This window comes from Dermochelys coriacea, chromosome 3, assembly GCF_009764565.3.
Source record: "Dermochelys coriacea isolate rDerCor1 chromosome 3, rDerCor1.pri.v4, whole genome shotgun sequence".
In the NCBI taxonomy this organism is placed as follows: Eukaryota; Metazoa; Chordata; order Testudines; family Dermochelyidae; genus Dermochelys; species Dermochelys coriacea.
The window spans coordinates 62,230,077-62,243,718 of NC_050070.1; the positions used below are offsets into that span (position 1 = coordinate 62,230,077).

Sequence of the window (13,642 nt, forward strand, 5' to 3'; positions counted from 1 at the left end):
GCTGCAGGTGCTGGTGTGAGTCCACTGGACACTGACACTGCTAGTTAAAAAGAGTCACATGCATGTGCACCAACAGTGGAATCTGTATAGACAATCACTCAGGGGGGAAAAAAACTGTATTCTAATGGGGCTCCTACTAAATTGTACAAGATCAGCACTGCAAATTACCCTCTTAATTTTTAGAAACATGCATTTCAATTATGGCACGTAGCAGTTATGCTAGATCAAGAATTAGTTTTACTGAATGTCTAGCTGGTGTTTCCTTGCTTCCAGCTGACGTTTTCCTAAGCAAGTCAAATCCCTAATCTCAGGGGATATTTCTCTCCTCAACTGAATACAAGTTTAGACTCCCAACTCCTAGAGGCAGTTCCCCTCAAAGCCAAAATCACATCTTCTCTTATCATTGCTGCTCCTTGTTAGCTGCCAATTAAGATAAAGATTTATTACACACAAAAAAGGGTTTTTTCTTAATTAATCTGATAAACAAAGTGGCAATATTCTAGAGTCCTATTAACTCCAATTGTATTAGACCACACACAAACCACTGCACTATGCTTTCCATCTGATGAATTCAATATTCAAGCCTATGTACACTATAACATACCAGACCTAAGTTCTATGTACCTGAGGAAGTCACCCCCATCTGTGGAATAAGCTGCTCATCCCTGCAGTTCTCACGACCTGGAACTAATCTCTGGAATCTTGATGGATGAGGGTTGCCATCAACATCAACCAAAAAAGGGGGAGGCATGAGATGTGGAGCCTGCTGTGTCTGTTCATCTAAGACAAAGTTGTTGGCATCTCGGATAAGAGGTCGATAATCACTGTGAAAGAACATCTGATCTGCTATCTGTAAAGTAAAGTCAATTTTTGATTAATTACAAGCAACTGATTAAAAATAGAAACATTCAAAGAAATATGTCTGCAGTAAGTATTAATGTCTTTTCCTAGCAAGTAAGTGATTTGTACTGATGGACACTTATGTAAAAATGAGGTGGTCATAGATGAGCTACTTTACTTAACCCAAGCACAGTTGCTTATTTATATCATTTTAGTATTAATATTTTGTTAGCACGATCTGTTAATACACACAACTAAATTTTAAAAATCTTTATCTATTACAGCAGATACTTCAAAAAGTCTGTTATAAAAGTAATTAAACAAACACTGATTTCCACCATATTAGAGTCAAGTTTTAATGCCAATACAGCATTACTGGGAGCCTGTATAAGCATAAGAAAGTATCTAGGATCACCAAATGAACCTACCCTTACTTAATAGTTAAAATTATATTAATATAACATACAGTACATTTACAGCAGTAGTGCACAAACTTCTCCAGCTACGCCAACCCCCCTCCCCATTAACTCCCCCTCCATTGTTGTACAGCCAAGGCTTCCTCAGCAGCAGAGCTTGGGCTGAGGCAGAGCTGGGGATGGGAGAGGAGCTGGGGCCAGAGGCAGAGCTGGTCTGGGGGCAGAGAGGGAATGAGGACAGAGCTGAGGTGGGAGCAGAAGAGGGGGCTGAGTGGAACTGGGGCTGGGGGTGAAGCAGGGTTGGGAGTGGAGTGGGATGGGGATGGAGCTGGCCTGGAGGCAGAACAGATCTGGGAGCTGAATGGGGTTGGGGGAGGAGCAAGGTTGGGAGTGTTGCTGGTCTGGGGGCAAAACACGGCTAGAAGCATGGTGTTCCCTCCCCACCCCCTGTGGGAGCTGGCTCAGGCCCTGCCGTGTCCCTCCGCCCCAACTGTTCCTCAACACTCCCCTAGGGGGATGCCCCCACAGTATGAATTTACAAAATGAATTTATCTCCAAATAACTTCCAGAGCAAGTGATATAAACACGGACAAGCTTAAATGTGATAATCCAAAAATATCTTTTAAAAAGATCGATTTCAATTAATTAGAATTAATCAGGAACGAGCAAAATTATGTCTGAAAGCCAGGGTTAAATCTAGAATGAATTTCACTGTAGTATATTAATGTCACCTACTTAACAAGTACTATGCATTTCAATTTATTTTTATTATTAGAGGTATTTCTACTCCTTTTGTTTTAAGCAGGGAAACTTGGAGTGATTGCAGCTGAACAGGAGGTAGAAAGCAGCAGCAACTTATAGAAACATACCATATTGTATGAGCTGGAAAAAAAAAAGAAAATAAAGGGGAAGAGAATGGAATCTAACAATACAAATATAAAAGCTATACCTTACATGAATGAAAAGACAAAAAGCTTTAAAAGCTGTGAAATAAATTCGACATCAATGTTTTTTTCCAACAAAAAGCATGCACAAACACTTCTACTTAAACAGTGAACAGGATATTTTGATTTATGCCTTGCACTGTACCTTATCATATTTGCTACTGGAGCCAAAGCCAAAAATGAGAAGGTGCCCGTGAGAGTCTGTACATGCAAAATGCTGGCCATCAGGAGAGCACTTGCAGTCAAAAACTGCCCCATGTCCTTGTCCTTCAATCTGAAATACATTAAGGCAAAAAACCCCAACAAACAAAAAAACGATAATCAAAAACTAGGGAGACATATCATACTAGATTACAATCTCAACACTGTGAAGCTGAAATGTATATAAAACATCCAAAGACAGCATACTGTTAGATGACAGACCCAGTATGTCTTTTACTTTTTAGCCATTTACTTATCAGTGAATTTTGCTGTAGTTCTCATGAAATATGCCAGATTAATAGCAGTAGAAACTGACTGACTTTAATCACAGAGCAAGCACAGTACAGGAAGAGACAACAAAACCTTCCCCCTTGATGTCCTGATGATAAATTAAACAAAGAGCTGCATCCAGTTCAGGGTTTCAGTCGCTACACTGATTCTATCTTCCGCCTGTTAAAACTTGTCAATCAGCATCAACTGCAATGGTATTTTTGTGATGTCAACACTTATCCACTAGGATATGCACTGAATAAATCAACCCATATATTGCCTGCTTCTAAAATTCCTACCCATATTTTTTTTTTGGAGAATTTAGATTTGTGTGGTCTTAACTCCAGTTTTTAAAAGGAGAACTGCGAAGATTTTAAAAAAGTAATTTTTACCTGATACTCATTTTCTGTTCTCCAGTTCCATTAAGCCAGAACAAATGGGTTTTTGTTTTTCCCTGAAACCTGTCAATCAAGCAGAGGTGACCAATCACCACGCTGAGTTTTCATGTCTTTAGCACCTCTTCAGATAGTCCCTTTCTACACTCCCCAGTCAAGAACTTTTTGCATTGTCTTTTAAAGACACAAAAAAATTCTTTCCTTAACCATGGCAGGCCTGTAAACTTACAAAAAATAATGGAATACACTCCACACAATAATAATTTGCACTTCCACAGTACCTTCCAACAGAGGCTATCAATGTGTTTTACAAACATTACTGAAGTAAGCCTCAAAATTCCTATAAGGTAGACACTAATATATCCGTATTACCAATTAGGAAGCTGAGGCACAGGATCACATATATCAGTGGCAAAACCTCTTCTTTACTCCCAGTCCCTTTAAATCACTAGTTTATACTCCCTCTCACTACAGAGATTTCAAAGAAAAGTGAGGCAGGTTTCTGGATTAGTAAAATGGAACACAGAAAACAATTATGTTATTATGTTCTCTGTTTTTGGCATTTGCTATTCCACAATGAAAGGGCTCTTAATAGAAGTATCCCACAGAAAAGACAGAAAATAAAAGAGATTAGTTCTTCAAGAGAGCCATCCTAACATCAAATTGACTGAGGAAGGCAGAATTAATTTAAGCTTAGTGAATGTGTAGATGCAACAAAGCAGTCAGCTTTACTGATATCTTTTGAGGAGGCTCACCTTTTTGTTCGATGAGGAAGTCATGATTCCGGTAAAGTAGGCAGGTAACTTCTGCACAGAAATAAGCCTTGCAGAGTCCTCCTTAAATACAACTCCAGGGTCCTCCTACAGCCTAATACATTAAAGATTTTTTCTTGTTGGAGAAAGGCAGTAACTGGACAGAATTATTTCCTGGCTCTGGTGAAATTCAGAGGAAATCTTAGATTAAGGTTTTCCACTCTAGTAGGAAAAATAGATTGGATGGATTCTTCTCAAGAAACTCTTACAAAAGTTCTAGAACAGAATACAATAGCTGAAGACATTCTTTTCTGGATGCACCATGAAAAGAACACTGATCCTCTCTTGTAGATGCTCAGCTTCTCCGGTGATCAATATGTACTAGTGCTTAGTCTCTAGATGTGGCCAGGTTTGTCCTGAATGAGTTTCCAGGACAGGCTTTGGCCGGCATAATTTATGCAAAATGCTTTGCTTACAAGTCTCCCCTTGCCCCCCGAAGAAAATACAATACTCTTCTTTCTGGACTACTGTGACTGACCTGCATCTAAGTCAGGTTTGGTGAACTGTGAGTTTGGAGGTTTATGAGAACCATCACTTAATCTGATTGCACCAATTAAACGCCATTTCCTGGGCCATTTGTATGTTACTACAGTCTTGTTTGAACTGTTTGCTAGGTTCCTAACAAAAGCTGAAGTGAAGGAAAGGAGGCAAAGAGATGGGGAAGGAAAACATGACTGAAAATAAGCTAGCTTGCTAGCCTGGATATCATCTGTAATATTTAGGAAAGCTGCAGTTCTTCTCAGAGATGAACAGATCCACAGAGGAGAGGCCTCAGATTTGGATGTGATGTTTTAATGGCAAGATATTCAACCACCATTTTTTTGGGATGTGACATCTTCTCAACTAGTCAGTTTAGTCAATATAAGTTTTTCAAGCGCAGCTTTAGCTTTATCTTGAGCCAACTGAACGCTATTACGACTGCCATTAGGAGAGTCTTGCTCATCACGATCCCTTGTCTATTTCTATAAGCAACAAAGGTATGTCTGCCTTTATCCATTTACACAGTTGATTGAGGAGGAACTTCCTGAAACTTAAAACCAGGATAAGAAGGACCACCCTGCTCTGTACTGATGAAAAATACAGTTTCTCTTTGAAACCTTTATCCCAAGTCATTTTGCACTTTGAAACCTGCATTCAAAGTCACAACAGTCCAGTGTGATCCTAGACTGCAGAATCCAGGAAAAATTTAGTTCCTGTGCAACTACCACAAAAGTGACCCCAACATGGGGAGGAAAGAAAACCTTGCTTTCTAAAGCCCCAGTATAAATCCAAGTGTCCAAATAACAACTGGCGTGAGCCAGTTAAAGTTTGGTTCACGGGAACCACTTCAGATATGACATAAATAAGAAGCATATAGAAGAATCTCACTGAGATGTCTCAGATGGACTCAGATTTTTTGCAGATTTTTTTCTTCTAAAAAGGACTCGAATCTCTGTGTCTGATAATGGTTGATGTGTTGCACATGGGCTCAGAATATTCTTCTCAGAGTTTATCATCAATGCTACTAGGCAAAGAGGAAAAGATCCAAGTGAACAGTTCAGTAGAATAGGTAGTGGATAGACTTCCCATTAAAAGGTATGCCTAATTAACAAAAGGCATTAAATAGGAGTGATGATGCTGGAGAAACTGCAGAATTTATCAGATTAAACAGGATATACTAGAGTGCAACATTAAAAGTCTGGGAGTCATGTTGAGAGGATTGTTAAAGGAACAGAGTTTTTGCAAAAAAAGTGAAGTTGCCTGGTATACCTCCAGTTCTATGGATGGACTTCTGGAGATAGAAAAGCAGCATAATACTATAAGGGGATGAAAGGATGCATCTGTGCTCTTCACTTCTATTTTCTGTACAGTGATACAGCAGTGTCCAGTTGCTGCTAAGGATAAGGAAAGATTGGAAACCACAACAGATTCCTTGAAGGAGAACGAGAGTGAAGAAATTCTCAAGTGCAACTGGCAGCCCCTGCTTGATTGACAATTTCCAGGAAGAAACCCATTTAATTTGAATTAGTGGATGTCAGAACACTGACAAAGTAGATTCTTCTAAGCAAAATAAGGGTCAGACAATTCTTAAATACGTAAATCATAATTTTTAAACAGAGTAATTTTTTTTAATTCATCCAGGAGAAAATGACTGAACAGAACCAGCTTTAGCAGAACCACTTTTATCATATTCCATAAAGGAGAATACCTCCAAGTCAATTCCCAATCTTTTGTTCTGAATGGTGTAACAAGAAAAAGGAAGAGGGAGAAAAGATCCACCCAAAAGCCATGACTCTGCAACTGCATCTATGCAGGCAGAACCTTACTCCTGTGTAGAGCCCCGCTGACTTCACGGGGGTTCTGTGTGGGAGCAGGGGTCCACCCATGTAGTTCCAGTTTGCATGATCAGGGACAACATCTGCAAATGTAACTGAAATTTTTTCTGAAATGTAAATATCATGCAGAGATCAAGAAGGCCAAATTCAAGCATTAAAGTTTTCCATAAGGGCCATAGTTTGTCCACATTTTGCATATTGCCAGTTGCTGTTTATGCAGTTAATTAATGTCTAATATATATCTAATGTGTTCAAGCAAGTTCACAAAGTTTTGAGAAAATGTTTGAATGTCTTCACTTTTATGTTTAAATTCTTAATCTTATATGGGTGGGGGGTGCAAAAATTTTATCTGACTCTAAATATTAAAAAAAGGGAAGAGGAGTCAAGCAGGTGGAGAATGATACAAACTGAAACTTAAAACTGCATTAAAATCATCACACAACCTATGAAAGTAAATGGTGCATTTCCTCTAGGTGCTGGTGCGTGCATTTAGGGGCATGGAACAGATATATTTAAGTTGAGCACTCCTAATTACCTCCATTCAAAATACAAGACCAAAGGGACATCCTATAAGATAGAAAGGACTCTAATTTAAAAAACATTTTAAAAAATGTATAAAAGGACACCGTTAACAATTACACTGTCTGGAATTTTTCCATCCTATTGTTACAATTTTAGTACTATAACTGATCGTGTATTTTTTCCAGTTTTTTTCTTTTTGTACAGTTTCATTTGTTTTGCTATAGAAACTGCATCATACTTACTCCTGAGTATGTGGATTTTTAACAGAACAAAAGGGGAGATAAATGCCATTAAAAAAACTACACAAAGATTTTAGACCTTCAAAAATTAATTTGGGATGCCCAGGGACAGGAGTAGTATCTTCACCACTTACCTCATTTTTTCTCACACACTGACTAGATATTATATTGACAGTGTCCTTTTGATCATTGGGGTGTAGCTAATTGTATTTTCCCTGTGACAGTCTGAAACTGTTTTATATTTCATATACCACCTCAAAGTATTGTATAAAATTTCTAAAAATTTTTAAATTCATGTACAAATTTGAATACAAAAGTTTAGCTTTGTTCACCACTGATTTGATCCATATACTTCTCATTGAAGTACAAGTAAATTTAAAACTGACATTCTATTAGTGAACAAAAACTCATTTCCAGATATTAAATATTTAAATTGTCTTACATACCAATTGTTTATTATAGCAAGATGCATTAAAGTACAACAGATCCTAGTATATTTACTGAAATAATTTTATATATGAGATATATATATAACATTACACACATACCAGCCCATAATTCCATATGTTATTGCATTTTCCCTAAAATAGGTTAAGTATGCTCTATTTACTTTCTATAAGAAGTACTTTCACAGAGAGGTCATTAATCTCTATAACGATGCTACGTGTTCAAGGTTAAAACTGCATAATATATTTTTATTTTATAAATAGCATGTGAGCACACAAAGGCTATCATAATGATAATGTATATGGGAAATACTGAAGATTTTGTGTTCACTGTTGACTACTGTAAGTAACATTTTCAAAAATGGGTGCCTAAAGGTAGGCTCCTAAAGCCAGCTTTAGATACTTACATATTTGGCCTGATTTTCAAAAATGCTGCCTACCAGGCAATTACATTGACTTTGGGAGCCCAATACCTTCAAGAATCAGGTCACATGTTTAGTTGCCTAAATATGGATGTAGGAGCCAAATTTTGCAAACCCACTTTTGAAAATCTTAGCCTGCATTTTGACTTTGATTGTTTGACCTGGCAACCTTGACATTAATTTAATATCATTTTTGTATGGAATTAGATGTAAACTAGTAATTTGCATTAATGTGTTTACAAAACTAGCAAGCAGTCAGCTAATTAAACAGCTGGTTTAAAATGTTTTTCCACTCTAACTTTCATATAGTGAATATAAATCAAAATTGAAAAGAAAGCCGTATTTATTTTATTCAGCACATCTTTTGAAAGTTCTTGTGGTGGTATGCATTTCTCATACTCCATAAACTGTCAGCTGTATTTTAAATTAAATGTTTGATTAAAATATTCATTCATTTTTAAAATACATATCACTGAATTACCTGCTGTTGGCACCTATTTTTCTGAAAAGTTAAGCCTTATTGATTTAAGATGTCAACACAGTTGACATTATTTACCTCAACTACAGAGAGGCATAAAACAATATGGCAGTTACATATCTAGAATGGGGCAGTTTTCCAGAGAACAATAATATCTGCTTACCATCCAATCAGTGTTCTCCAGTCTTACTTTAATAAGTACTCATTTTATTAAAAAAGCCCCTCAAAACAGTGTCAGATCTGTTTTTCGTATTTGTTTCTCCTGGCCTCAGAAAGTATTTTACCACTTTTGAGTCTGGTAACAGAATTTATCTTAGAAAAAGCAAACTAAGAACCAAAAGAATTCATATTTTTTCTTTACTACACCATATTCAAAAAAAGCTGTAGTCTAATCTTTTTCAAGGCTGACCATGAAAGAAGATAAATTAAAATATAAGGATCTGCACAACCAAGTTTTATTCTGACAATTACATAACAAAAATGTAATTATATTTTTCACTCCACAGACATATTCTAACAAATACTACCTCCACCAGCATTCTGGAAAGAAAATAAGTTGGAGTCACTGTCATCATGGAGTCCCTACTGTCACTGCCCTTTTCACTACACTAGACCCTTTCCACTGCCTTTACTTTAATCTGAACTTTAGAGGGAATTACTCATTATGCGCACAGACTCTATTCCTCACAGAAGAGTGAAAATGCATGCTGAGGAACCTTTTATCTTTTCCAGAAGAGGGCCTCCTACTGCAGTAAATCTTTCCTTTACTCTCACATGGTACTTAAGGAATATCCAGATAGTACTACCACAGCAATACAGTAACACATGTTTAAACCTTTTATTTGAGTGTCCTAAATTTATCTGCTTGAAATGTAGTTACTGTCATTAGGCTATAACTTTAAAAAGGAGATTTGGAATACATTATAAAATACTGCAGTCTTCTCTGCAAAAGAAGAGCAGTGACTGGGGAAAGAGGATATATTACCTATAATGTGTGGCTAAAAGTTGTATGAATAAACTACTGCCACTTTTTATTTCCTTTAATTTTCTGACTGATTTTCAGTTATGTTTAGGAGTCAAAAGTCTTTTAACATAGCTGTGTTAGTTTAATTTTATATTTCAACTAAAAAAATATTGCTGCATCAAAATTGAGTCCATAGTTAAAAAGATGCCAGTCCACAATTAGTATTAGCCTCTTTGCAATATTTGGAAAGATAGTAGAAATAAAGTGATTAAACACCCAGTGCTGTGCAAAAACAGCAATAACATTTATTGATGCCGATAGCGACAACACTAATGGACATATTTCAGCATAGAAAGATTTTCTATTGAAATCTTTATGCTCTTGCAAAGTTGGATTCCTGTCTGAGGAAGTTACAATCTCTGCAGCATCTTCCTTTTTGTAGCATTTATAATCACTGAAAGGCAAGAATGAGATGCTCACAAGCACCACTAGCAAAGGCAACTATGTTTATAAATTCTGCATGTTTAACAGCTCCAATTTAAGGATCTTCGAAGTTCCTCAGCACCAAGAGCTCTAGATTTTCTTTTTTCCTCAGAATAAACTAGAAAAACAGAATTGAATATTACATTAATGTAACTTTAATAGCAAATGCAGGCCTTGATCTTGCAATGCAATGCAAAGTAGAGAAGAAGCCAATGAGGTTCCATTAGGATGGAGAGGTCTGAGCCAGTATGAATCTCATTTACAGGATCGGGCCCTTATAACACTTAAGTGCGAGGATGAAAACATTAAGATGTACAGAGCAAAATTAACTGAGGCATGTCACAAGCATTTTGTATTTTCTATTACTTTTCTTTATACATGAATCTATCAATATATTCATGTTTATGCCATTAAATTAGACTTAAAAAATACAGGACTGGTATGTGTCTTTTGGTATATAGAATCAAACATGCAGCATTATTTGATGTATGCAATGTTTCCTATGAAACAATGCTTATTTATATTTTTTTCTATGTCTTATGAGAAATAAATTCAACTGATAAAATACAGAATGTACAATAGAGCTGAATTTTAATCTTACTGTAAGAAGCATAAATTTAACTTTTCACCATTTGTATTTGTGACCTTGTATGTTACATCAATATAATTTTTGTAGTTTTGTTTGACTTCATCTTCAACTGTGTACATAAGGAATTTCCTGAGAAATCTAATGATGATAGATTTGTTTTCTTTTTATCTATCAGACTAGCCATACCCTTAAGTAAGAGTATTTTTCTCTTTCAGCGTATGCACAAAATATCAAAAGTGCGTCCCCGTTCTTGGTACAACACTAGCTCAGGTTCATCTTCAGAACCTAGCTTAATTGCTCTGCTTAGGACATATACAGTTCAGTCGGAGATTGCCCAAGTGGTGGGCACAATCACTGTTTACTCAAACTATAAACCACAGAAAGTGCACACAAACAATTTCTTGGATACTTATGTATGTATTTTCAGAGGCCCTAGAAAATTAAAGAAGTTACTTACTCTACAGAAACTGAGGTTCTTTGAAATATTGTAGTCAGTGTGGATCCTACTATAGGTGCACAGGCACCTCACGCATGCAAGATCAGAGTCTTCTGAATAGTAGCATCTGTCAGGGATGCCCACACACCTTGTACCTTCTCTTGCCCCTCTATGATGGCATAAAGGCATGGCAGCTGTGATCCTCTATCAGTTTCCTCACAATTCAAAGCCCATCGTAGCTAAGGATGCCAAAAAGCAAGAATGAGAGGGTAGGTGGTGGGACAAGTCCACACTGATTACAACATGTCAAAGAACTTCAATTACTGAAGGGTAAAAGTTCTTTCTTCAAGTATGTGTCAGTGCTTATCTCACTCTAGATGACTATCAAGCAGTGTCCACTCTGGAGAGTGGGAAAGAGGAGCATCAGCCATATGAGCAGAACAGAGATTAAAGTACAACTCTCCCAAACTTGGCATACAAACTCTCCCAAACTAGCTGCCATGTCAAAGGTGTAATGTTTAACTAATGTCAGTGTGTTGGCTCCAGGCTGCAGCTTTACAGAGACCATTGAGGAATCTGGACACCACTGAATGTGAAAAGACCGAGTATGAAACAGCTGCAAGATGAACCTGTAGAGAACAAAGAGCCAACCCAGCCTGACGGAAGTGCAGCATATAGTCAAGGATCATTGGGAACATTTGCGCCCAGATAATGCTAGATTGCCCATAAGGAGAGCCATTTCCATTTGGAGGAATAGCTAGATCATCCTAGGAGACAGTTTCCTGTTTTGTATGAGGATTTTTTGAATCTGTTGAGAACAATCTCTGACATACATCCAACATTCAAGTTGTAAAGTGCAATGTCTGAGTCTGGCTGCAATATCTAACCATGATACTAAGATATCAAGTACAACCACACCAGGAAATGGATGGGAGATTGAATGGACATGTGTGTAATAAGTCTCAGAATCAAAAATGTCTCAACAAGTGGGGAGCTATTGGAATCAATGTGGCCTTGTCCCATCTGACTTTAGAGATCACTCCAGGGAGTAGGAGAATCAGAAGAAAGGCATGTAGGAGGCCTGGAGACCACTGCAGCAGGAAGGAGTCTGGTAAGAAATTCAGATATACACACATACACATACACCCCCCCACCCCCCACTGGAGCAAAAGTTCAGGAACTTGGTTTTGGGTCCTCTGTAGCAAACAGATTTATTAGGAGAGTCCCCTACTAGCAAAATATCAACTCCATGACAGATGTCTGCCATTTGTGGTTGGTTACAGTGCACTTGCTTAAGAAGTTTGCCAGGTTGTTGCTGGTTTCTAGAAGGTGTAGAGAGAGTGGGGTTACCCCATGGTGATGACATCAAGTCCACAGCCTTGATGGCTTCCTGGCAAAGAAGATGACCAAGCACTTCCTTGCTTGTTTATATAGTGCACTGTGCACTTATTGTCCATCAAGATCTGCACTGTAGAGTCCTGCAGGACAGGCATTTATGCCACACAAGCCAGACAGATGGCCCTGAGCCGCAAGACGTTCATACGCAGTTTCAGATCATCCTGGAACCAGATCGTCTGCATCTACAAATGGTTCAGGTGGGCAGTCCAAATCTGTCCCTAAGTCATCTGTGATAAGCATCACCAATGAGAAGGGGAGAAAGAAAGGGGTCTTGTATTCTCCTGGTCCAGCCACTGAGCTTTTGCAGATCCTGGGGCAGAACTGTGGCTTGGATGGGGAGTACACTGACCTCAGCCATGGTCGATAAGGACTGCAGGTGATCTCTGGCAACAAGCATCAGCTGTCATGTGGGAGCTTTAACAGAAAGGGAGTAATCCTGTCCCAGGTTAAAAAGTCATAATTGGCCAGTAGTCTGGCAATATGCCACTCACAGCTGTAAGGAGCAGAGGAGTACAATTTTTTCCCAAATAGTTTTAGCCTTTTGGGATTATTGCCTTTAGAGCTACTCTTACTGGATTTAATTTTTTTCTGTATTGTCATCACAAGCAAGGAGCCCAGATGGTAGTAGGTGAAAAGTACTCAAATCCTGTTCGAGGGACTTACTACTGCTTCTCTACCTGTTTCAGTCTCTCTGATTTCGACTCCTGACTCTCTTGCTTCCTCACCTCACAAACTCCTATTCTCATCACCAGTGAGTTCAACTTTTATGTTGATGAGCCACGCAACCCCTTCGCTGCACATTTCCTCACTCTCACCTCTTCATTCAACTTGCAGCCCTGGTTCAACTCTTCCATTTATGAGAAGGCCCATTCAATTTGATCTCCACCAAGTTCTGTGCTCTCTCTGACCTCTGTTGCTGAAATCCCCCTCTCCAATCACCTAGCTCCTTTCAGCATCACCCATCACCTCCTTCACCCGTCACTCAGACTTTCCACAACTTCCAGTCCTTCAGCATTGACTACTTCTCATCTGATTACTGACTCACTCCTCAAATCTTCCCTGCTCCTGCCTCTGTTTCTCTCTCCGTACAGAAACTCACAGATTTCTTCCAAGAAAAAAGTGACAAAATACAACGTGAACTTTCCACTTTCCATCAGCAACTCTCTCTGCCTTTTCCCGTCACAGATGCAGAAGTGTCTCAGCTATTCTTCTCATATAACCCTTTCAATTGCTGCAGTGACCTCATCCCAACCCATCTCCTGATCTCCATTGGGTCCATTCCATTCCTTATTCTTTTCCCTCACAAAAAAAGCATGTTTTAGTCTCTCTCATCTTAAAATACCCATCCTTGACCCCATTTACTCCTCCACTACTTCCCCACCTCTCTTCTTCCTTTGAATATGATATCTACAATCACTATTTGGAGTTCCAATACCAACCTAGACCCTCTCCAGTACTTCTGTTCCTTGCAC

The 13,642-nt window shown here is 38.3% G+C and overlaps 1 protein-coding gene across 5 annotated transcripts in view; it reads right to left on the reverse strand.

Moving 5' to 3' along the window:
• Positions 1-13,642, reverse strand: part of LOC119853819 (pleckstrin homology domain interacting protein) — a 311,916-nt gene that overhangs the window by 132,504 nt on the left and 165,770 nt on the right. For all 5 annotated transcript variants that reach the window (XM_038397319.2, XM_038397318.2, XM_043510549.1 and 2 more), the window contains 2 exons: positions 2,346-2,474; positions 625-850 (listed from right to left, as the gene is read on the reverse strand). In XM_038397319.2, the coding sequence (XP_038253247.1) occupies positions 625-850; positions 2,346-2,474 (355 nt within the window). The remainder of the gene's footprint in view (positions 1-624; positions 851-2,345; positions 2,475-13,642) is intronic.